The 25658-nt window shown below is 41.2% G+C and overlaps 1 protein-coding gene across 1 annotated transcript in view; it reads right to left on the bottom strand.

Annotated features, from left to right (window-relative positions):
* Positions 1-748: 748 nt before the first annotated feature.
* Positions 749-25658, bottom strand: part of LOC138248625 (myb/SANT-like DNA-binding domain-containing protein 4) — a 43756-nt gene continuing 18846 nt past the window's right edge. The window contains exons 3-4 of the mRNA XM_069202348.1: positions 11273-11317; positions 749-2051 (exon numbers count right to left, since the gene is read on the bottom strand). Of these exons, the coding sequence (XP_069058449.1) occupies positions 1476-2051; positions 11273-11317 (621 nt within the window). The 3' untranslated portion in view covers positions 749-1475. The remainder of the gene's footprint in view (positions 2052-11272; positions 11318-25658) is intronic.

Raw genomic sequence — 25658 nt, 5'->3', positions numbered from 1 at the left:
ACACGAGAATACTGCAGAAACAGTGAAATTGGTGGTTGGAAACTGGAAGTAGGACTCACAGCAAAGAATGGTCTAAATGTTTTATTTGCTATTCCTTACCATGTATAGAGTCTGCCATACAAATGTAAGGAGACCTTCATCTCCCCCTAAATAGCTAAGGGCTGACAATGCCCTACTATAAGAGATTCTATCCACAGCTTTACTCAGGCAAAACATTGGTCACCATCCAAATATCTACACAAACGTTGGATACCATATAATCTTTCATACTAATGTCCTAATGCCTATTGCTATTTCAGGTTCCTACATGGCTGAAATTGTTAAACTAAAACTTTCTAGTGTAGGTGATGCACAGTGGCCACCAACCTACTGTGCTTATATGGGTGTTGCAATCTCACAGGGCGTTTAATATTTTATTTAAACAAAAACTCTACTAGTTTATACCCTGGGAAAATTGAAGCATAAACAATTGTTCTCCTAAAATTACCATTGAAACTATTGTATTTCTAATAAGAAGATACGTTATCCTCTTTGAGAAACTACAATTGGAGCTGAGACAGTAACTGAATGTGGCTGAAAGCAAGACAAGAGCATTCTGCATTTTCAGTCCAGAACACTGGAAAACAGAACATGCGTTGTTTGAGCCTTTAATTTTTTTTTAATTATAATAATATATATATATATATATATATATATATATATATATATATATATATATATATATATATATATATATATTTTTTTTTTTATGAAAATGGACCGAGATCAGGAACCAGCTTTTCAAAGAAAAACACTTGGTAAAACTGGTCATATTAAGTTACAAAAATAATATTTAAGAATAGGTGTCTTCTTGATAACACATTCTTTTTTTGCAGCCTAGGATGAAAACCTAGTCAGAAGGCTTGATCGTGCAACAAAGCTATCGTTCCGTTAGATTCCCACTCTAAAGTATACAATTAGCATAGGTACACACTTCCTCAGTACTCCGTGAATTTGGCAATTGAAGGGCGTTGGAGGAAAAGCACTGCAATGTGTCGTGGAATTGTAAATTGTTCAAACATGAAAGATCAGCTTTTTAAATTATCAAGCCTTGCCTACTTTGTTTCCCACCCGGAGATGAAGAAACACTAATACTAAATTCATGACCTAATAAATACTGCCCATAATGTCCATGCACATACTGAATGAATTATTGCTACACTACTCAAAGTATCAAAAGATAGGTCTTTGGATGCAGAATACTATTGCACTGAAAAATATGGTTCATAATATACCTTTCAATTATACAGGTATTTAACACCAATTGCTTCAGTTTGAGTCTACATCCACTATGAGTGAACTACAAATTACAGTATGAATAATCTTAGTGTTAATTGATGGCCAAACGGCTACAGGGGCACACACAATTATTTTTTTATCAAATCGATACTGTGGGTACTTTCACAAATATTAAAACTAATGATATACCAGCAGCGTTATTGATTATGTCCTTCTCTTTGAATTCGCAGACGTTCTTTTTCAACTTGCAAACGCTCCCTGTCAATCTGAAGCTTCTCTGATTCAAATTTTAAAAACTGCAGCCTCTCCTTTTCCAGCTGCAATCTTTCCTTTTCAAGTTTTAATTTTTCTGTTTCAATATCGAAGGGCTGCACAACTGTTTTTTCAGCTTGCATATGTTCATTCTCCACTGTAGATTTTTCTGCATGTACTACATTCATTCGGAGCTTCTCCCGTTCAATCTGAAGCCTCTCCTTCTCTAGTTGAAGCCTTTCATACTCCATATCCAGATGCCGTAATCTTTCTTTTTCGATTTGCAACCGGTCTTTCTCCAATTGAAGACGTTCAGCCTCAATGTTCAATCGCTGTCTTTCAAGCTCTATTTTCTGCTTTTCTATTGCTATGTGAACATGTGGGTCTCTGTATCCAAGCCTTGTTTGCGTAGAGCTCAGGGTAGCAAATTCTTCATTGTGGGAAAAAACTTCTGACATCTCATTTTCCATTTTTGAATCAGGCAAAACTGAAATAACCTCTTCTTGATCTTCAAACTCGTACTACAGGACAAAGAGAAATTATTGTAAATTACTTAAATCAACAATACAAATGTATACAGCCAATTTTTTAGGTGACCAGACATACCATGCAAGAGGTTCCGTACCGACATACTGTTATCTATTGCTGGCTCATATATTACAGAATGGGGTTGTTTTTGTATTAGTTACAGTTTAAAAAGAATGTTTGTTATCAGTAACATTGTTTCTGATGGATATTCTAGGTCATTAAGGTTCTTCGAATCAGTCCTTCCGAAGTGCCAGACTGAACGCATACATTTTAATTAAGCAATGTGGAGTCATCCGCACCTTGTTGTGATATCTGAAATCAGGACTGGAGGTGCATGGATTTACATCAAGTGACATTTCTAGATATGGCGTTAGAACCACAGCTGGCGTTCTCTCCCCTCAATTTTTCCACCCCCCCACCATAGCCTAAGGGTGTAAAAGATGGAGGAAAACAAAACAATGAGAAATAATAAAAGGCAATTCCTTTATCTTCTAGAGAGGAGATGATAGTGTGGTAGGGAATCTTCAAGGCTAACATGTTCACAGAAAGAACAGTATTACGTTTTTACTTGAAAACCCAGTTGGCAATTTCCAGAGTAGCAACAGCGATCTACACCAAAGGGGCCTGGTATAGGCCAATGTACCAGATTGAAGTTCTGGCCGCTAGAAATGCAGCCAGACAAAAAGTACTTCCAAGGATTGTTAGAGCATAGGCTAAAAGGGGGTCAAATTACATTTTTAAGGATCTGTTTCAAGTTCCATGGAAAAACAAGGAACTCGAGGAAATTGTTCTGCTGTCTTTTTAGGAATAGTGAAACCACCAGAAATCTAAAACAAACTTTTATTGAGTAAATACATACATTCCGAAAAAGCAGTGTGGTAACCTCAAACTGTTCTAATAGTCAACCCTTTGCCTGAACAGACATCTACAGGAGTAAATTAATCAACGTAGTGGATGGCCTCTTAGCTGCTAACGGGAAGGAAAACTGCCTACATGCAATATCTTCCAAGGGGATCCTTATGAAAGATATAAGCACTGAATTATCTCACCCACACCCAAGATTCCGGAGCGCTTCCACAAACGTAACTAATTATGTACACCTGAGCAATATATTTCTTTACAAGGGAGGGGCACAATAATGTTTGAAACCGTTAAAAAGGCTAAAATGACCACATTTCATTTAATGTTCATTTTAATGAAGGATCCAGTTTAATAAAATTGTCACAAAATAAATGGGTCGATCGCATAAAGTCATTCAAAAGTTTTTTTTTAAAAGGAAAAACTAAAGGGAATGAAGGGCAGTGTTAGACGATAGGCTGCAATGCAAATGCATAGAGAAACTGACCTTTTAAGGCGTCACTGTAACCCTCACCCTTGTATCCCAACATGCCCCACATGTGATAGGTCAATTATATTTTTATGTAAAGAAGAGGGTCCTGAATGGAAGAAAATGCTGTATGTTTTCTTGCCTGGAGAGGGTAGCTCAACCTTGAGAAGGATTCCCCTGGAAAAGAACTAGGATTATAAATATGCAACTTTTCCTTCTTTTTTAAGGGATCCTCATCAATAGTCATACGCAATGAATAGAAGAACAAGACCATCCCGAAAATAGGCAGACGAGAACTTTCCCAGGGATATTTGCTCTACTTAGCCATCCACCTTGGTGTCCAAATCCAGACAATGTCTTGTGAATGTATGCAAGGATGTCCAGGTGCCAGCCTTACACAACTCTGAAATAGGCGCATTCCCTTAAAGAGCTAAGGCTGCGGATTTTCGACTTGTGGAATGTGCTTTAGGCATGCCTGTTGGTTAAGATAGTGAGATGCACCATACTATCCATATATAAATGGATTATTTTGTTGAGTGTAAACCTGAACTTGCTAGACTATAATTTACGAATACATGCTCTGATTTTCTTATCCATTTTGTGTAATTAAAAATCCCTTTCACATAGAATGTTTGGTGAGAAACTGTCTGGTTGACACGGAGAATTGGTGCTGATGGAATGGGATGAGATTCCCTTCAGTGAATGTTTTGACTGGCACCGCCTTGGAAATGACTGGCTTGCAGATTGCAACAGCATCAATCTATTCTCCCAGATGTCTGAGAACGGATTCAACTGGTCCGCCATATATTGCTGTAGGATTTGCATATGAAGTCTGGCAGGCGCCCCCAGACCAATGCAGAAAGCAAATGATTCTAGAAGGAATGATAAATGTTGTGCTATCCGATGAGTTGACAGTAACAGGCTGACAATTCACACGGATAGAGGATAGTCTCTCCTCCTTACACTTTTGTGACCAGAGTGTTCAGGATCGCACCCAGCTAAATGTATTCATTGTACTAGGGTAACTGTTGGCTGAATTGAAGGCCTAATCGGAACACAGTGTTCAGACATTTTCAAAAACGTTTTAAAGTTTCTTCTGATTACACTGCCTTTATCAGTCAGTCGTGTAAATTGAAAGGATTTTCTGTTCCCTTTGACCTGCTGCAACTGCAGACATACATGCTGCAGATGTCCGAGGAACATATTTACACACAAATGTTAGGACTTTGTACTGGAAGTGGTTGTTGCCTACTACAAAAACTAAATAATTTCAAGTATTCTATACTACAGAGATGTGCAAAGAGGCAAAATTATTTTCAATACTATGGTGTTTTTTCTGCAGAAAGATTTTGTGCAGATGTACATATTTAGCTATTATTTCCTAGATTTACATGCAATGCATAATTCTGCCCATTAGTGGCTGAGCATCGACAGCAGGATGAGCAGTTATGACTCCATGAGATATTGACCTCAAGCCACTTGATTGACATCTTGGAATATTTTCTTCTGTATCAATTGACCTCCTCTACTGAGGAGATGGGAGGGTTACACATGCATATAGAAACGCTGCAAAAGGACTGTTAGTTTCTTTTAGCAGTGTTAAACAGTGAGCAACTATTCTGGAAAACCCAAGCTGGGCATTGCTTGTACAACAGTTGTTCCTTGCTAGAAGAGTGAGATCAGCCAACAAATGTTTGATACTGTCTGACCTACCAGAGTGTAGGTCAGAGCCTTTCTTCGTAACTGAACGTCTACACCATTGATACTCAGAGTACCACCTGGGGCCCCATTCGGGCCTCCTGACCTTTACATGCGGCTCCCTGGTCAACACCAGCTCTGAGCTGTTTACCTGACTTTGCACGAAGATGTCAAATAAAAAAGCAAGCCTTTACTTAAAAGTTAATTGACGTTAAAGAAAGGAAGCAAATAAGTTATCCTGCACCACTTAACTTTAGGAAGACATTTATTTTTAAAGACATCTTGCAGCCAAAGTATAAAACTATGATAATAAAATACACTTAACATGCAATACCGTTTCAGTTTAATACATCAGATTATATAAGTGTACTGAGAAGTATTTTTTAAGTGACAGTTTTCAAACACGAATTTACAAACATTCGTTCTTCCCCATCACCCGGACAACAATGACAATAGTGAACTAAGAGGCAAGTCAGTTGTGTGCACTCTTTGGGTGGCCAAAGACAGGTGAAGGTTTTCTACAATGCACATCCTGAAGTCGTGTATTTCAATGTTTTACATGTGATAATGAAGAAAAAGGAGGGAAAGTGAAATGAAACAATTGTCTAGGGTCACACAATTTGGTAAAGTGAAGAAGCCGGGATTAATCCCAGGTTTTCTTGTTTCACATTTTGCACTTCAGCCAATAAATGTACATGCTACACTTCCCCCATACCCATCTTACTGCCACCACTCTCACCCTCTACACAGTTGTATTTGGTGAAAGTCTGGCTAGTAAATCATATTGCAGCAGCAGAAATGTCATTAAGGGAGGTATTTGCAATAAATGTAGCAATGCTCCTTTTTTAAGTCTGGTGATGCCAACCTATTATGTAAAATAGTACACTGAGTGGTTCAGCCTCTGTCCAGCCACTAGTTTTCTTTCATCAGAGCCATTAGGTTGCGACATAGTCAATTACATCTTGGATCAGCTCAGAAGAGTTTTTGTCTCTCACAGTCACACTATTATCTTCCTGTCATTACAATATTATTCATTCCAATTATTCTTTATTGGTGTGTGTACGCGCTCGTTTCATTTCCCTAATGTTTTGACTTCTGTGTCCTAGCTTTTATCAGGCAGTACACACACACACCTTTCTAAGATGCCTTGTGTGGCTGAAAAACAAGGACTCAAAGAGTCATTTACTAATAGCCACAATATTTCAGCAGCGTGCCCCTATCTCCCTTTTTATGGGCGAGCGCAAAGCACTCCCTCCATAAAGTAATCTCTCTTTGGGTTTCAAACCACGCCCAGGTCACGTCAGTCTCTTTCATTGGTTCCTGGGCTTGCTCTTTAAAATCTGCCTGCTTTCATTTGTGAAAGGCATGCATACGTCATGCCTTTTTGGTGTTTAGCCCGCGTACACAGCACCAGTAAACTACTAGAAACATACGAGGCTCGATGTTTTGAGCCTGGTTTCTGGACAACTTTATCTGTTAATTTTCCCCACAGCACGATCGCGCTGGGGTTTGCATAGAACGATCGCGCTCCGTTTTTTCTTTTTCAATTTCAGCACGATCGCGCTGCATTTTAAATAGCGTGATCGCGCTGTGTTTTTTTTTTTTTTTTTATTTGTTTGGCAAGAAAAGTTAGGAGTTTACAACGCAAATAGCTCCAACTTGAGCAAATGCGAGCCTTGTTCCACTGAAAATGCTTGTTAACATTTCTTTCTAACGTGCAGATGAAGTTCCCATATCCTTATTATCACCCCATGTGTTAGTACAGGTGGTGGACACCAGGTATAAATAACGGTGTAGGAGAAACTTCACAACTTTAGGTTGTGAATAGATGGCGTTCCAGAGAAGACAAACTTGTGTGGATCCCCCTTTTTATTCGGTACTCAACTACATTGCCATTAATTAGATAAAGAACACCAAATATAATCAACAAATATATTCTTGCCGTGGATATTTAGGACATTTTTTTTTTTTTTTAAACACTAACGAAAATTATTATCGCCCACTATAATCTATTCCTTAAAGTCAAGAATCCTAGTTTGCATGACTTGAGTGATATAAACAATTTCCACATGCTGTTGGACATTTTATATTTTTGGCTAAATAAGGAATGGCCATTTTGAATACTATTTGTACTAGAATTAAATCATTGACAGCTACGGTTTATCATGTCTCTCTTTTCAACAACAAGGTATCCTTTCAATCCTTATATTTCTTGAGACGATGGCTATATATATTTGAAGTTACTAATATCGTATTGAGGAACAAATTCATCATCACTTTCAAGGTACAAAGCTGTTGGCTCTGTTCAAACTCCGATCCGAAAAGCTGGTGGAGCACTGGAGTACAGCTCTGTGGCAAGGGTACAGTTTTGTCTGTCAGACAGTACTGTGACCGGGCGCATTGGAGCTGAGCTGGAACACTGCTTCAGCCGAGTTGGACACAGATTCAGTTCAGAGTCAGAAAGAATAGGATCAACATCCTCCTCCAGTGTCGATGCACTAAGAACCTTCGAAGACTGTTGTGCCAACCGCAGGGTCAACTCCAAAGTAAACACTGACCCTTAAGTAGGTTCAAGAGGCACAAACTATGCAGAAGGTGGACCTGTCACCAGTAACTCAACTGAAGGCATCTTCAGATCTGTGAGGCCTGAAGGTGCACCAGAGGGAGCTGGTAGGGTGCCCAACATGATGAGCATGGCCTCTAGGGACGCCTCAATCTGTTGCGCCAACGGGCCCAAAGATTTGGAGTACATCGGGCCCATGTGTGGAAATGGCTCCTCAGTAAGGGGTTGGGAGTGAGGTTTGAGGATGGGAGCATCCTGATGGCCTTGCAACATCTCAGAGAGAGAGTGAAGCAGCTAGGAAGCCTGCTTGGACTTCTTGTGCTTCTTCTTGGACTTTGATGTACCCGAAGACTTGGTTGGAGATGATGACTTGTCATAAATCGCGATCCCAGAGAATTTTCTAGGCTAACTGGGAAAAAGCCTTACATGACTTCTTCCATTGTTTGGGGACGTACAACTTGGTTTTGCGGTCGTAGATCACGTTCATCAGGGCTCATTCCCAGCAAGACTTGAAGTCATGGCCACAGACCAGACGAACACCTCATGGCGATCGGTCAGACATCTGTTTGTGACAATCCCTATAACTCCTAAACCCTGTAGATGCAGAAGGGAACATGTTACCTTGCACACTGGAAAAACTCTGGAAACAGGCTTCTCAACAGAAGAGAAAAAAGTATTAGCTATTTCTGGACCTCTGTCCAAAGAAGAGGAAAGAAAGGACAGACATCAGTGTGCGTGGGTGGAGCCTACATGCACTCCCAGCCGTGGCTTCCGGAGCAGTGAATTCAGCGCAAAGCCACATATGCCACCACCAGTGCAGAGGGTACTACGCTGGAAAATGTTCCAGATCCAGTCTTTCACCTGGGAATATTCTAAAGGTGAGGAGTTTGTGGTTGTAAATATTCATCAGAAGAATGTAGACAACTGCTGCAAATATTACATTTTATGAAGTACTGCAGGACTAAAAAATTAACACTTTTAAAATGTTTTTCCATTAATTACAACTTTTTATATTTTCTTCTTGATGATTCTCCTATTTTGAGATTATTAATTTACTTCAAATCAATGATGAAGCAAAATGTTGGCAATTATCTATTAATTGTAAATGAGGCTCTTCTGATATCGTGTAAGGTGAATCAAATAATTATTCTGAATTCTATAGATTATGTGTGTAAATGTCATTACAAACTGTGCTCTTGTACGAAAGGCTGTCTGTGTGAGAAAGCATATTTTGGATGAAAAAAGAGAAGATCAGCAAAAAGCCACTTTTAGTGGGAGAAATCACACGCATATTTTTTTCAGAAAGGTTTTTTTCCCCCATACACGTTTACGGGTTTTAGCGGCATGCTAACTGTACGCACGCTTTGAGAATCCCTGAAGTGAATTTTAAAATGTGCCCATCATTAATTGACATGTTGCACATACGACCAAAGAAGATTCTCTCTGTCTCTGAAAAACTTCAAAAGGATTTGGTATTGTTCATGTGCAGCCAGACTCGCACAGGCATGAGCTTTTTATTTCTGCTTTGCACATGACAGCATAGCCAACTGATCTTAAGACACAATTTCAGCAGACAAGTTTTTCCATTGCAGTGTTGACTAAGTAACCGGTCTGCCAAAACTCTCGTTCCACCCGTTCAATTTTGAATCAGTCAAATTGCCCGGTTTATGCCAACCACATTTCCTCCATCGGCATAAACCTTACTCTAACAGCCCAAGAGAGTACAGGCCGTCAGCAGTAAGCCATATGACTGTCTGCCTTATTTACATTGGGTAGTCAGATGTGGCTTTTTGGTGTCTCTCACTGCCATGAACTTCCTGGGTGTTAGACCTAGCATCCGTAGAGTGGACTTACCCCAGAGGTTTTGCTTTCACCTCCTATTTTGTTGCTTTAACTTTTGGTTGGCTTTGGAACTCTGAGCACTTTACCAATGCTCACCAGTGCCAACTTGCATGTGCTTCTCCCCTAAACATGGTAACCTTGGTTTACCCAAAATTGGCATATTTAATTTACATGTACGTCCTTTGTAAAGTGGTATACCAGATACCCAGGGCCTGTCAATTAAATTCTACTAGTGAGCCTGCAGCACTGATTGTGCCACGCACCTAAGTAGCCCTGTAAACGTGTCTCAGGCCTGCCACTGTAGAGCCGGTGTGTGCAGTCTCACTGCCTCCTCGACTTGGCATTCAAAACCTCTTGGTTGCCAATGGATTCAGGACCCTAACGGAATATTAAAAGTTCCCTCACCCACTAAATAGTGGCATGCTTCATCATACGGCTGCTACAATACTCTGGTGCAAACCAACACTTCAGAATGGAGCAAAAGGGTAGGTAGTGAGGGTAAATGCCCTGGTTTTTTAAGAGATCCTATGTACAGCTCACCTAAAACCGGTTAAGGGGATGTCAATCTACACTTTTATAGCCTCCCCCTAGCAGGATTAAAAGCCCCAAACTGGGGTGGACTCAAGATCGCTATTGCCCTATCCCCCACTTTGCTCATCAGCAGTTTTGGCCCCGTTGGTGCCCTATCTCAGGTCACTGGGCCTTCATCAGGATGTTAAACTCCCTTTTTTTAGTACCTGTTACCTACTTTATAGAGGTGGGTCCGGTAGCAGGGGCTTAACTAACAATGATCCCGTGGCATTACCTTAATGTTCTGTAGAGTGTGAGGAACATCTGAGGGAAAGAAGGTATGTAGATTGGTGAACTAAGCTTAACAGAACTAGAGGACTAGAGGACTATAGCCCACTACCCAAAGGGGGTGGAGCGTGTGCCGGCAGAGCACACCGGCAAATAATATCCAAAATGCCCAGAGAGAAAACGCTCACTAACGTGAAAAGTGATAGAGGTTTTACTTCAAACTGACACGTTTCGGCCAACTATGCAGCCTTGATCACATGAGCTGTGCACCATATTCGCTGTGACATATACTTGTGATAGATATCAAAACGGGAAGTGTAAATTGTCGCCATACTGGAATTGTAACATCCAAATGTAAGTAGCAGATAATATACAGAGTAGCAACCTTTATCCAATTCATTCATATTCTGTTGCTGTGGGAAGGTCCAAGGCTTCCGTTGTTGCTTTTCCTGATAAAATGACTATTGGAAGCAATGTCAGGGATGGAGAAGGGGGTATATTTCTGGTGATCTCACAGGCTACTACTTTGGCAAATAGAATATACAAAGCATAGGTAAACAGTGGGGAGTGCAGTATGATATCCATTCCAGCCGGTCTGTGCGAGGTCACTGCAGACCTTCCCTTCTCAGCATCCTGTGCATTTACAGTGGTACAAACACTTCTTTTAGGATGATATAGTCTGTTCTTAAACAATGTGGTACTCAGCAGAACCTCTTCCATAGAGGCTTTTCTGGTTTTCATTTACAAGAGTGGTGTTGAATGAAAGATTTGCTGCAAAGAGTTTATGTAACTGTGAATAATAGATTTATATTGCTGCTTAACCTTTATACTTCCACTGAGGCCTAGCTCTCTAAATTAGATAAAAACAAAACAGGGGTACATTTTGCAACTTAATCATATTATCATCTTACAAAAACGTTTTACACCAGGCTTGTGATTTATACATTTGCTGACTTGTCAACTTGCTAATAACGTTTACAACTAACCTGCTCTTGATATTTGACTGGTCCCCCCAGGTGGTTGTTCCAGGGCTGCAAAAAGAAAAGTGAATAGGGATCTGTTATATTGACTTTTGGATAACAATCAAACATTTACAAAGCCACAGAAGCACATGGTTAGTAAAAGTACTCCAATCAAGATTTGACTGTATCATCTGATCTTACACTTGTTTTGGCACTGGTCTCCATTTAGTTTATGACCCAATTTGTAGGTGCGAGTATGTTCTTATTTTATATGTTTCAAGACAAGCCTACTAGAAAGCACAGTCCATGTCAAGACATTTTGGGACTTACCAAGGACATAGAGGGGCTTGTAGCCTACCCATCGTTTCCCAGTGGTTGGCTTTCTTTTTCACTCATTTGTCTGATTCTTATTTGTGCCTCAGTTTGTCAACCTTGCATTTGTCCCTTTCATGCATCACTGCTGCTTTACCACTGATTTGACTGACTGGTATCTCTGTTTTCACTGCTTCGTTTTCAAGCACTACTTTTTTCTTTCGTGTTGAGCACTCTATTAGAGTACATGTGTTTGATTCAGCTCCCACATGTACTTCTCTACTACCGCATTCCTGTCAACCACCCCACCGCTCACCCATGTGCTTGTAACCATTGCCTCTCCCACCATCATGCCACACTCTTTACAACACTACAGCAAAAAGTGCAGGACAGATTTCCAATAGGCTTGATGCATATTTACGTAATTAGTAGCTTTTGAGAAGTTCAAAAAGAAAAGAAAAATAAGCATGTTTCACAAACTAAAATTCCACCAGATTGATCTAATTGGCTGGGAATGAAAAAGGGTAGTGGCGGTCAAGGTGCCGCACCTCCGTAACGTTACAGTTTGTATTGGACATCAAAGTCAAAGATACGAGAAACTGGTGCCATGTTGGTCGAGTGCCCAACTACCCAATGGGCACTGAAAGTTGTGTACCCAGATACACAATGATAATTGCTACAAATTGACCAGGCACTCAGAGGAGTACAGTCCAGTAAGATCAATGGGAAAATGTATCCCTGGTAATGTAGGTCCAGAAGCGGAGAAGAAAGCACGGATTCCAAGTTGGTGTTGATCAAAGTCTTTAATTCTTAGACAGCGTTTGTCATAGGTGAGTTTTCGTTTTTGCAGAAAAACAGCCAACACGTGTTTCGTCACACAAGTGACTTTATCAAGGCTGGGCCAGTCCGGCCAAGGAAAGTACGACCGTAAAATGGTATGTAGGTAGGTTGAAGGAATGTGCTGGATCTGGCAAGTTGAAAGTATGTTCATCCAGTAGCCGAAGAAGGAGGCGAGGAAGCCCTGATAAGCCTCCAGCCGAGTTCCTTGTTGTCAGTGCTCGGTTCGTCTGTTCGAAAAGAACGTGTCTGACAGACATTTTCGAACAACAACTTGGAATCAGTGCTTTCTTCTCCGCTTCTGGACCTACATTACCAGGGATACATTTTCCCATTGATCTTACTGGACTGTACTCCTCCGAGTGCCTTGTCAATTTGTAGTAATTGGCTGGGAAGACATGGTACTTTTGAAGCAGCAGCCAATGACAAGAACAGGTTTGTTGGCAAATTTGTAAACCCAAGTATAATTATCTAGGCATTGAAAAGATGCCACTCCCCCACCCCAAGTAAAGTTGTGATGATTTGAGTAAGGGTGCCCAGTCACTTATAGGAGTAAAAGCACTGAGTGCAGGACCTGGCTCCAGCAACTACTTGTGCAGCCATCAATGATACATTGTATTTATTTCTTTTAGGTAAAGACCTGAAACTTTCCTTTAACAAAGTTATTTTTTTAGTGAACCTATATACACAAACATCTTACACTATTGGCATACACAACCAAGTAGTGTTAATTGAAAGTGATTTCGCAAAAATTGGTTTTGCTTTGCCAATAGCTTTTTTACCATTTGATGAACCTGCATCAAATTTGGCAGCAACTGGGATTCACGGCCTAAAATGGCTTTAAAAATTGCACACAGGTTGGCGAAAGGGAGTAACATTATTGAAGGTAATCCAAAAGAACCCATTCCCAATTTAAGTTCCATAAGACTCATAACTGAAAACTGTTTTTGAATGAGAAAGCAAACAAATGGTCATGAAAAATGACTGGCTGTTCAGATCCTACTATTTTGTTTGGTTTTGCAGGATGGCAACGAAATCCGGAGAAGTTAAACGAAAATGGAGACGATTTCCTCTGAGCATGGGGGTTAGAATACCTGCATTTAAACTAACCCACATAAAGGCAAGGGTGACCTCTACAGAGGTGGAACATTAAGCCTTCCTTACAGAACACTTTGGCTATAATTAGCAAAGGAGTTTTGAAAGAAAACATTTGCTTGTGGTTCAGTGACAGTTTACAAGGTCCTCCAGCAGTAAACATTCTGTACCAATAAGGGGTGTTGGGTGACATGCAATAGTTTCAGTGTTCGCGCTTCACTATGGACACTGACATATAATTGCGATGAAGGATGTTCATCACTTTTTTTTGTACAATCTGTAAACGGGATTTTTAAGATACAACAGTACATCAAAAAAATACACCAACTGACTAGTTGAGTACACATAGATTAAAATTGCATTACAAACACAAACTTCTTTGTGCTATCCTGTCCCCGTACTATAATGACCTGAACATTAACACAACTCCTCAGCTACCATTCTAGCTCAAGTCAGAATTAATCACTTATCTACTGTGTTTCTTGCCACAGACTGCTCCACTTACACATCAATAAAATTAATACATTCCCAGTCAATGCACACTGATCAGTTCTCCATGATTGGATCCTTCATAGAGTCACATGCTTGAATCATTCCCCGTCGTCGAGATGGGAGTCCCCAAGGTCAGTTTAATAGCCTATCCATGTCCTTTTTTTTTTTTTTTTAAAGGACCAAACGAACTATAACCAATCAGGCAACAGCACCCTCTAGAACACTTCCAACTGCGGCTGAGTCCCTCAGATTTTCTACCGCAAGTCGCGTGAATGGAGTCGCCCTGAGCTCTGCCCAGTTCTTCAGCGTTTACTTCTTTTTGGATCATCTAAGATTATATTTCTTGTTTCATTTCTCTAACCCTGGCACTAATATGTCAGAGTAGCAGTAAACAAGGTAAAAGACTACCTAAATATGTCTAACCTTTTCCTCAAAAAACTCACGTTCTGGGAAATGAGGTTATTGCTGGCTGGGATTACAAAATCTTAAAATCGGTCACTGATAATGAGGACATTGAGGATTCCTTCACCTCACAGGAGAGGTCAGAGGGAGACGTTGCGCCAGGCTCTCCAGAAGGCATGCAGAAAAGCCAAAAAAAGACTTACCATGAGTCTTCATAAGGCACTTCTCATAGAGAGAAAAGAGGAAAAAAAAAAAAAAAGGAAACCGACCCTGAACTCCCTCTTCAACTGACAATACATCAGAGAGACCCTCATAACCTTACAATGGGGCATCTGAGAACCGCCTGTAAAATCATCAGTCACAGGAATTAATTTGAGGTGGTTGATGACAATGTTGACTATTATTACCTCGTATACGAAGGGCCTCATCTATGAAGGGCCTCATCTACGAAGGTCATCTACAGCCTCATCTACAATGGTCTATGATGGCCTCATCTACGGTGGCGTCATCTACGATGGTCTTCAACAGTGGTGGTCGTCGACGGTCATCTACGACTGTTGTCTACAGTGGTCGTAGTCGTCAACGGTCTATGATGGTGGACGTCGACAAAGACCTCATCTACGGCGGTCGCCTACGACGGCCTCATCTACGGCGGTCGCCTACGACGGCCTCATCTACGGCGGTCGCCTACGACGGCCTCATCTACGGCGGTCGCCTACGACGGCCTCATCTACGGCGGTCGCCTACGACGGCCTCATCTACGGCGGTCGCCTACGACGACCTCATCTACGACGGTCGCCTACGACGACCTCATCTACGACGGTCGCCTACGACGACCTCATCTACGACGGTCGCCTACGACGACCTCATCTACGACGCTCGCCTACGACGACCTCATCTACGACGCTCGTCTACGACGACCTCATCTACGATGGCCGTCTACAACAGCCTCATCTACGATGGCCGTCTACAACAGCCTCATCTACGATGGCCGTCTACGACATCTCATCTACGATGGCCGTCTACGACATCTCATCTACGATGGCCGTCTATGACATCTCATCTACGATGGCCGTCTATGACAGCCTCATATGATGGCAGTATCATCTACGATGGTTGTCTACAACAACCTCATCTATGATGCTAGTCTTTGACAACCTCATCTACAATGGTTGTCTACAACAGCCTCATCTACTATGATCGTCTACGACTGTCAAATATGACAGCCTCTTGATAGTCATCTGTGACAGTCTCATCTACGATGTTCACCTGCGACAGCCACTTCTGATGGTTGTCTACTAAGACGGCCTTGCCTACAATGACCTAGTCTACTGAACAACATCTAGGATGGCCTTGTCTCTGTATGCTTTTTCGACGATGGCCGTCTATATGAATGCATCCTCTTCGAAGGCCTAGTCAACAACAAACATTGACTACATGAGCCTAGTCGTTTACATCCGCCTCGAACTTGATCACAATACAAATTAAGACGAAAACATGTAATTGTCAAGAAGAGTAAAACACACATAATCGAGAATAATTTAGTGTCAAACACTGAGGTACTAATAGGAGCAGGTCTTTAACAGTCAATATATTGAGTGGCAACATATGGAGCAAATTAAACCACTCCACCTCCAACTGCAGAGCATGGGTCAGGTCCTTGTATCTCATACTAGAGCTTCAGAACATATTATAGCCTGGTGGATTATTTTGGGGGTTTCCATACTCTTCAGAGCGAGCAACCTAACACTTCCAGTTTCCTATAGCGAACAAGAAATGAGTTTGTTTTTTCTTCATTAATTTAAGTAGGAAAGCTGTAGAACCTATTCCATTTGCTCATATATCCAGAAGGAATTACAATCATGGAAAACCCTATCATTCATAATTCCGCCTAACCAGCAAGGAGAAGTTCTCATCTATGTCCAGACTATTGTACGGGCTACCAATTCACCGGTAATACAGGGCAGGTATAGCCACCAGATGTGGTCAGACATGGGCAGATAAATAAAATGTTTGCCGGAAAATGGTGGAAAAAAAATGCTGCTGTAGTGGAGTGAGATGTCAGCATAGACTGGGCTATAAAGATTCAGTAGTATTCCCACAACTGGCAGGGTCAGTGGTCCTTGGATATCACCGATCAAGGCCACAACATTTAAGAATTCTCAGACCACGCTTCATATTTCTTGCATAGAAGGTCGTCTGGTTACGGGCGCTAACCTCGAAAAGTAGGGAGAAGATGAAGGCTTTCTCAACACAAGAGCTTTTTTGCGTCTCACAGGTAATTTAGTTCTTCTATGAACCAATCCACAGATTTATTCCCATGGTTCTTCAGATTTTGCCTCAATAAGCCTATAATATTTCAGACTTTTCTCCTGAATTCAACATCACCAGCTGAGAAGTCTATTCATACTCTAGGTATCAAGTGATATCTAACATTTCTACTTACATTGCACTAAACAGCACATGTGAGCTGACCAATTGTTGGACAGGGTAGTCACACTTGTAAGGGTGCTCCAGTCACAATGGCAACCATCAGTGAATTTATTTCAGCTGCAATCCAGTTCTGCCACTCAGGCTAGCAATCCCCTCACAGAGAAAAGTAGGGTGCATTCAACTGGGGCAGTTCACTTCAACTACTTTGTTTGCTTAAGTACCTCTTGAGAAGATGTGTTGTGATGCGACTTGGAAAAGAGTGCATATTATTCATGCAGCATTATTACCTGGAATCGGCACAGCGCAATCATACAGCGGTTGGATTGGTTTTACTATACCACTTATTTCATTAAGGGGAGCCTCTTTGGTTCCATGTGTTTATGTATTCATGCAGAGTTTAATGTAGGATGTGAATACATGCATACATTTCTTATATTGAATATGAATGTCATATGTATTTTCTACCCACCATCCACTATTTGCGCTAATACTACAGAATATACAAATACAGTAACTGCTTGCTATTCTGCTTCAAGCATGTGAATCTATGAAAGATCCAATACTGGAGAAGAAAATAAGTCACTTACCTTTAACTGCAGTTCTCCAGTATTGGTATCTTTCATAGATTCACATGTGACCCACCCTCCTCCCCAGAGAGGCTCCCCTTATAGCTTGGGATTATCTAATTCCTTTTAAGCTTGACAATCTGAGGGACTCTGTTGGAAGTGTTCTAGAGGGGGCTATCGCCTGATTGGTTATAGTTCAAGTTTGGTCCTTTTTTTTATTTATTTAAAAAGGTAATTGATAGGCTACTAAACTGACCTTTTCATTGCCATTATAGCCTATGATAGTGATATATATACTGCTTTATTAAGTTACCGGGGACTCTCACCTCGACGACGGGAAATGATTCAAGCATGTGAATCTATCAAAGATACCAAAACTGGAGAACTGCAGTTACAGGTAAGTAACCTATTTTCTTACTGCCCTGTATCAGTATCTATGGTGTCTGCAAGCCTTTCGCCCAAAATTTCAAGTGGCCAAGTTTGCAGTTGGACCCAAAAATCTTTCGGTCTCAAATGAGGGGGAATCTGGGCCCTGTGTGCACCTAGTTGTTCACAATAGACAAAGCAGTAAATCTGGCGTATTTGGGGGGTGAGAGGGGAATCTTCTTGTGTGATGGTGGAAAGTATCTCACATAACTCACTAACGATACCAGTGGCTTCAGAGAATAACAGTTGGATATTTTAGAAATTACATTTAAAGTTCGTACCCAATAATAAAATATTACAAAACAATGCTATGCCACACAAATGCGGTTTTCATTTAACAAACTGCATCTAGAACATTTAACATCTGTTCTAAGACCAATCCTGTACAATGATTCGGGAGTGTAGGACACACTGTGAAGAAACTTAAAATGTACTAATCAGAGTTCAAAGCTGAGTTTTAGGACGCCCGTCTGTATAGAAGAACACCCATTGTTCATCAGTGAGGGCCGGGTTAATTTCAACTACTCGTTTCTGTTTTGCAGAGCGGAAGCATGACAGGGCTTCCTGCTGCTGCATTAATTTTTGTATATTTTAGATATTAATGTTCTAAAAGATGATGTCAGTATTTTCTCTGGTGGGCCAAATGTGGTTGGGGAACTGGGAACAAGGTGTTTGTGGCGCAGCAGGTCTTGCGGATTCTGTAATACAGAAAGATGTCTAGGGCTGTGACGTTTTCCCATACTGCCTCTAAAGGAGTAAAATTATCATTTAGGTATAGGTTTCCAAGTTTATTTATTCGTAGCTGTTAGAAATTGTCTCTCTAGTCAGAAGTTGTATGCACCCTCCCCAAGAGGGGAACCACAATCCTAATCAGGGTAAGTCACATCACAACCTAAATTATCCTGAGCTCAACCTCCGGTAGCTTGGCACAGAGCAGACAGGCTTAACTTAAAAGGAAATGTGTAAAGTGCAATTATTCGTACAGAAACAGTGAAAACACCACAAAGTACTTCACACAAGTTTAGAAAAACAAATAATATTTATTTGAATAAAATAAGACCAAAACAGTAAAATCCGACGATCACAAGAGAATATGCACATTTTTAAAGATCAAATGTAGTATAGTGTTTAGAAACACAGTGGTTCCAACTAAAGCTACCACAACATCGTGACAGAGTCGCTTCGAACAGTCTGACGCCACTCGCGGGGAGGGCAGGCGGGTTACGGAGTCACACGGACCTCAGGTACAGTGCCTTGCAAGTCAGAATTCTCAGAAAGAGAGCCTAGGTGCTGGCAGATGAAGTCTTTGGTGTCCTTGTGACTTCAACAGGAAGCAAGCTCAGTGCAAGCCATTGGAGATCACTTGTGGGGGAAGGCAAAGTCCTTCCAGCAGAGTCGGGGAGCAGCAGGCAGCAAGGCAACATGCAGAAGAACAGTACTTCCAGAACAGAAGTTTAGTTGAGTCCTTTAGCAGTATTGCATTCCTTCTTAAAGAGTCCAGTTGCAGGTCCAAAAGTGCCTGATTTGAGGAGGTCACAAACAAAGTTAGTATATATACCCAAATCTGCCTTTGAAGTGGAGACTTCAAAGAGCAGTGTCGAAGTGCACCAGATCCCATTTCGACTCAGTCCTGTCTACCAGGAGATCGGGGGGGGGGGAGAATTATCAGTCCTTTGTGCGAGGTCAGGCCACTAGCCTTTGAAGAGTAAGTGAGAGCCCCTCCACCCATCCTGCCCAGGAAGGCCTATCAGAATGCAGATGAATGGAGATGCAGCTGAGTGTTGTGTGTTTATGGCTGTCTGGGTGGACTGCACAAGGGGAGCTGTCAACCAGCAAAGACCAGATGTGGATTGGAGACAGCCTGTAAGGCACAGAGAGCAGTAAGTGCAGAGACATTCCTACTTTCTAAAAGTGGGATTTATGAAATGGTAATGTTAAATCCAACTTCACCAGTAAGTACTACCATTCCTACCGTACCAAACATGATCTTGCCACTCCTTTCAGATCAGAAATGACCACTTAAAAAGGTATATAAGGGAATTTCCAATGCTGGCCTAAGAGAGGAGCAGGCTTCACAGTAGTGAAAAACTACTTTGGGAGTTTTTCACCCCCAGGACATGCAAAAATTACATCTCCTGTCTTTTACTTACATAGCACTCTGCCCTGTGGCCCAACTTAGGGGTGACTTACATGTAATAAAAGGGGATTTAAGACTTGCCAAGTGGTTTTAAATGCAGAGTCGAAGTTGCAGTGAAACTGCACACACAGTCCTTGGAATGGCAGGCTTGAGACATGGGTAAGGGGCTTCCTTATGTGGGTGGTGCATTCAGTGCTGCCATCCCACTAGTATTATTTAATTTACAGGCACTGGGCACATATAGTGTATATTACTAGAGACATATAGGTAAAGTAAACATGCCAATTTGGTAGGAGCCAATGTTACCATGTTTAGGGGAGAGGGCATGAGCATTTTAGCACTAGTTATCTGTGGTAAAGTGTACAGAGTCCAAAAACCAGCAAAAATAAGGACAGAAAAATGGAGGCAGGCAGGCAAAAAGTTGGGGTCCCACGGACCACTCCCTACTCTTAAAAAAATGAAAAGAAAACGTTGCATTTTGAAACATCCTGTTTTCCTTAAACTGAAACGGGCTGCCTAAAAACAAAAAAATAAAAAAAGATTTATTTAAAAGCAATCCCAGGCATGGTAGACTGCTGATCCCAGCAGGCCAAATCCCCTGTAATTTTAGTGATTCCCATTTCGCATAGCAAGACCTATCTCATTAATATTAATGAGGTAGATCTATTTGCGACCCACTGGGACTCACACAATGTGTGAAACACACATTACTCCATGGATGTTTGCGATTACCAAATAGCGAATTGCTAAATTCACTAGTTGGTAATCGCAAGCCAGTCCCTATGTACATCTGGCCCTAAGCTGCACTTCTAGAGCAGGAAGGCACTAGGTCTGTGTACACCCACCAACGTACAAGTTTAAAGTTATTCACCAACTTGTCTCCAATAATCCCTTCCTCCACTTGAAAAGGTTAGAAATTTACTCCTGACAATGGCACGAGTGAAACTGTTTCCTGGGTAGGGAAGGGAGAGCGTGCATGGGAAAAATACTGCAATTGCTTAGCCAATTTCTCACAAGCAAATATGTGCTTGGGTACTTGCTCATATGAAAATTCAAATCACAAAAATTTGCAAGGAGTAGTTTTCAAGCTTACATCTGTAAATGTTTCTGAATTAAAGTCGTAAACTGACATCAATGCAACAACATACACCTGTGGGTTTCTCTTTTGTGACTTTCTTGAAGAATTAAGGTCCTTACACTCATTCTCCATTAGTAATTCTTTTTAAGTAATGACTTGCATCACTTACATTTTAGTGCATAATGACTCAGAGAAATTGTATTTCATAAGTACACAATATTTTACCACATTTTTTCAAAGTACATTTTTTTTGTGCACATTATATTTTAAAAGAAAAACACCAATCTGGCAAGCATCTTCATGTATTTGCCCATAATTAAGGAGCTTTCTGGGAGCATTACAAGTAGCCTTAGAACATAAAACTTTGCAAACACATACATGTTTTTTTTTTTACAGTGGGAGTAGGCGGAGCTCACTGCATTTTCTTAGATCGCGCACCATAATTATAAAGGGGTTTACATTATTGAATAATATATACAAAGTAAGACAATTTCTACATATGGGTGCAAATCTGGTCTCAGTGGCGGACACTCAGCTTTCACAAATCTATACTGCAAGGTGGAGGTCAAACTGGTAATCCTAGACCAAAACAGTATGTCCAAGGTTTCAGGTGATCAGAATTCAGCTAGGAAAGTGACACCCATTCTTGGAGGCATGTAGGTCTACACAGTGATGCTTTGTAAAAGTGTGTGATATTGATCATGTTGCCGTTTTACATATGTCTTTAAGTGGTAGGTTTTCTTAGAAAACTCATCTTTTGCAAGCACAATGTGATCCAAGTACAGCATATAGTGTGTGTTTAGCCTTGGCATAACACACGTGAAGGCACTTTACTATCCAATGGTGCAAGGCTCAACTTAGAAATACGATATCTTAAGGTGGGGCTTGGCAAAAGCAACAAAAATGTGCTTTATCTTTCGAATTAATTTTGTAGGAGTTCTTTTGACATCTAATGTGTGTAATTCTCTTTCTGAAGCAGACTGCAGCAGTGGTAAGAACCTTGGAAAGTCAATAGTCCGATTATCATAGGAAGGTGAGGTAACCTCAGGTAGAAAACGCGGGCTTGCCATTAGAACAACCTGGTCTTAGTGAACCTGAATTACAAACTCCACCACAGTTAGGGCTTGCAATTCACTCTGGATATAGTACACTGTAGTTGGTCCAGGGGAGCACTGTTTAGTTGCAAAATCATAGATAAAACAGTGCAAGTGTCAAGATCAATGTGAAGTTGCTTCTGTTAAGTCCAGGTGCCAGGAGTGAACAGGTTGGTCAACTGCTGCTGATGGCCGATAAATGACCTACCCTGTCACAAATTGTTGTTCTTTCCCCGTTTTAGCTTGCGTTGATGAACTGTAGGCTCCATCAACAATAGATCTTCCCCCCCTCAATCCGTCATTTGTGACCACTCTCTAGAAAGACACTGCTGTAGTGTATCTAAAGGCAAGCATTTTGAACTAGCTCGATACAGGATGCCATCATACCTAGCATTTTCATGATCATGCTCACTTCCAGGGGACGCAATGTCCAGAAAAGGTGAAGCAACCTTTGAAATATCATGGTTCACTTATTGTTGTGAAGGGCATGGCCAATTTTTGTGTTCACTACAGCTCCCAGGAAGGGTTGTCTTAGTTGGGGATAGAGATGTATTTTCTTGAGCATTTACTGTGAACCCAATTTGAGCAGAAGTCACACAACTTGTTAAGTGTGTGCTAGGCATTGCTGTGGACTGCTGCTCTTAAGCAGCCAGCCACCCAAATGTGGAAAGACATGAATGGCAGGGCTAGACATATGGTAAATACTTATGAGACTTTTGTGACCAGAAAGGCTCGTATTTTGAAACGGCAAAGTTGTCCAATTACCACAAACCTGAAGTAGCAATGATGCGCTGGGTCGATGGGGATATGGAAAAAGGTGTCCTTGACATTGAAGGATGCCAGGTAACGTTATATGGAGAGCAACAAAATGACACATTGCAAAGTTATTATCTTGAAGAATTCTAATACCATGTAACAAGTAAGTGGCCAAAGGTCTAATACTGGTGTCCCATTATTTTTGGGGATTAGGAAATCGAGGGACATACTCCTGGTTATCTCTGTTGTTTCAACTAATTCTGTTTCCCTTTTTAGAAGCAATAACTTCACCACCTCCTGCAGTAGCCTTTGATGTTCCTGGCTGATAGGGTGGTATATTTGAAGAAGTGATATGTAATTTAAACAGCATTTGTGGGCAATGTTAGATAAGATCCAGATGTCCGAGTAGATCTTTTCCCACTGGGGAAGAAAACCTCATACTTCCTACAACAGGTGACCTATGATCAGGTGGTCAAGAGGGTAAGTCATTCCTTTGAAGAGGAGCCCTTGCCTTGGGCTCCTCAGCCTTTTTCAGAGGCTGGTGCCCTGGAATCCTCTTCTTTGGTAAGGCAGTGAACTTTTTCCCTCCTGAAAGGGCTGCCGATGCTTAAAAAAAGACTGCTGCACCATGGCTGCAGCTTTGGCTCATCATGCCAGCTGGGGCCCAAAGACATTGCCTGCACATATGGTTTTGCAGTGCCCCGCAGGCCTGGCTGTTTCAGTGTCATTTTTAATCTTTTTGAGCATGTCTGAACCAAATTGACGTTCTCTTTTATTTAGTAAATACTATTGCAGAGACTGTGAGGCAGGCATGTCTTCGGAATAAACTACTAGTGTTGCTTCTTTTCCAGTATGCCTCTGGCAGGTATTTCATCAGCTACTACATCTCTTTCCAGTGGTATCCGTCATACTTGAACAACATGCATACTTGGAAAACAGGCTCACTGGTGGCTTCAGAGACAATGAACTAGCAGTGCACCATTGAGTAGCTTCAATGACCGCTACCCTCGTGCTAGGTGCATCAGTCTTCCTCCTCTCCACAGTTAGTCATTACCCTCGTCTTAACTTGGCCCTTGAAATTCTCAGCAGCAAACAGTCATGCTTTTGCGCATGAGAAGGAACTGGAGTAAACATTCTGTATTGGAAAGCATCTTCACAAAGATGTTACCTTTATTGTCCACTACATGTCTGCAGGAAGGAGCACTGGTTAGTTGTGAATTACTGGATAAAATGCTTTAATTGGCAGTTGCACCGTGATCAACTTCTAAAATCTCCGAACTTGCTAAGCCGCCCTCTGGATGACCACAAGGTATGCCATGATCTCATCCATGAAAGATGGTAATCCCCATCATCCTTCAGGTCACAGACCTTTATCATAGGCAGGGATATTTTACATACTTAGTGCCTGAATCACCATTGCTGAATGTGTTGGTAATTGCACCAGTGACTGAGGTAATGGCGGTACACGAGGATCCATATGCCTATGTCCTTCTTGTGTGAGAAGCGCTCTAATCTCTACAGATAGGACCTCTTTGAAAGTAAATTTACTTACTTTTGGTTTAGTGTTCCTCTGGCATCTGCTGTGGGCACGCAAGTATATAACCAGTTTCAAGGTGGATGCGGATCCTTTTCTGTTTAATATGGGTCTATTCATGTGATTGTGTTGGCTCACTAGACGTCAAACCTGGTGTTGAAGTATGTTTTGTAGCAGACTTCAGCGTCAATTTCACTTCGGAGACAGGGGTTTCTGGATCACGGTGCAGAATAATTTATTGGTGTCAGGGCTCAGCTACCTGGTGCCCAAGGTACTCTGGTGTTGAAGATGGTTTTAAAGGAAGAGTGGTAATGGGGTCAGTGGCAGATGCAGTCAATGCAAACTATTGAGGGAGGGCACTTAAGTCACCTTGAAATCAAAACGTTTTACTTAGAAGAAACACAATTTGCAATTCCTGCACCCAACATCTAGATAGCAAGAACGTGCAAAGCAACGGATTTAAACTACAAAACCATAGTTATGCAGAGCTTAAGTGGTGAAGCATGATACAGGTGCCAGGCTCAACTCCTCAGAGCCAGAAACAGTTTCTTTTGGATGGAATTTCGTAAGATATATCTAAAAAATGCAATTAAATACTAATATTTGCATAATAGCATGGTAGTTCTGAGACAAGACAGAAGGCAGTAGGAGGAGTCAGATTTAGACATCTTAAGTAACAATATGACTATTTTATTTGAAATCTTGAGGAACAGTAATAAACTGAATAGTGAAAAGTGGTGAAGTAGGATACTAGTCTGGCAGTGAGAGAAAGGGGTTTGATGGTTTAGGAACTAAAAGATTCATGGGGAGCCCAGAGGCTGTCTTAAAAATAACCATAAGCTTTATGACGGTTGGATGGGGATATGCTGGCAAGTTGGATAGGATGAGAAGGAGGAAGGATGGTCTATGATTGTAGGTGAAGGGGGCAGTTCCAATTATGTTTACCATCACAATTTCTAAGAGAACTAGGAAGCAGAGTTATTAGTGTACAGGCTGCAGTGGGTTAGCAGGGATTAAAGATTTGATTGTGTAGGATAGCTCTTGATAAATGATTCCAGAGAACTAATGAGGTCTTTGGAAATACATTGATTTTAAAGAATGAAGAATGCAAGGGGGTGTATTATGGTTCTGCTAAGTCATGAAGAGGAGTGGTTTCTGTTCATTCAATCTCCATTGCTATTTTTTTTTAGAAATGAATGGTGGGTGGCCCAGGACAGGGTATGACAATAGCTGACTTTAAGGTACTAG

This window comes from Pleurodeles waltl, chromosome 8, assembly GCF_031143425.1.
Source record: "Pleurodeles waltl isolate 20211129_DDA chromosome 8, aPleWal1.hap1.20221129, whole genome shotgun sequence".
Classification (NCBI taxonomy): domain Eukaryota; kingdom Metazoa; phylum Chordata; class Amphibia; order Caudata; family Salamandridae; genus Pleurodeles; species Pleurodeles waltl.
Note: the sequence above shows the minus strand (reverse complement) of the source record. Positions and strands in the feature narration are given on the sequence as shown.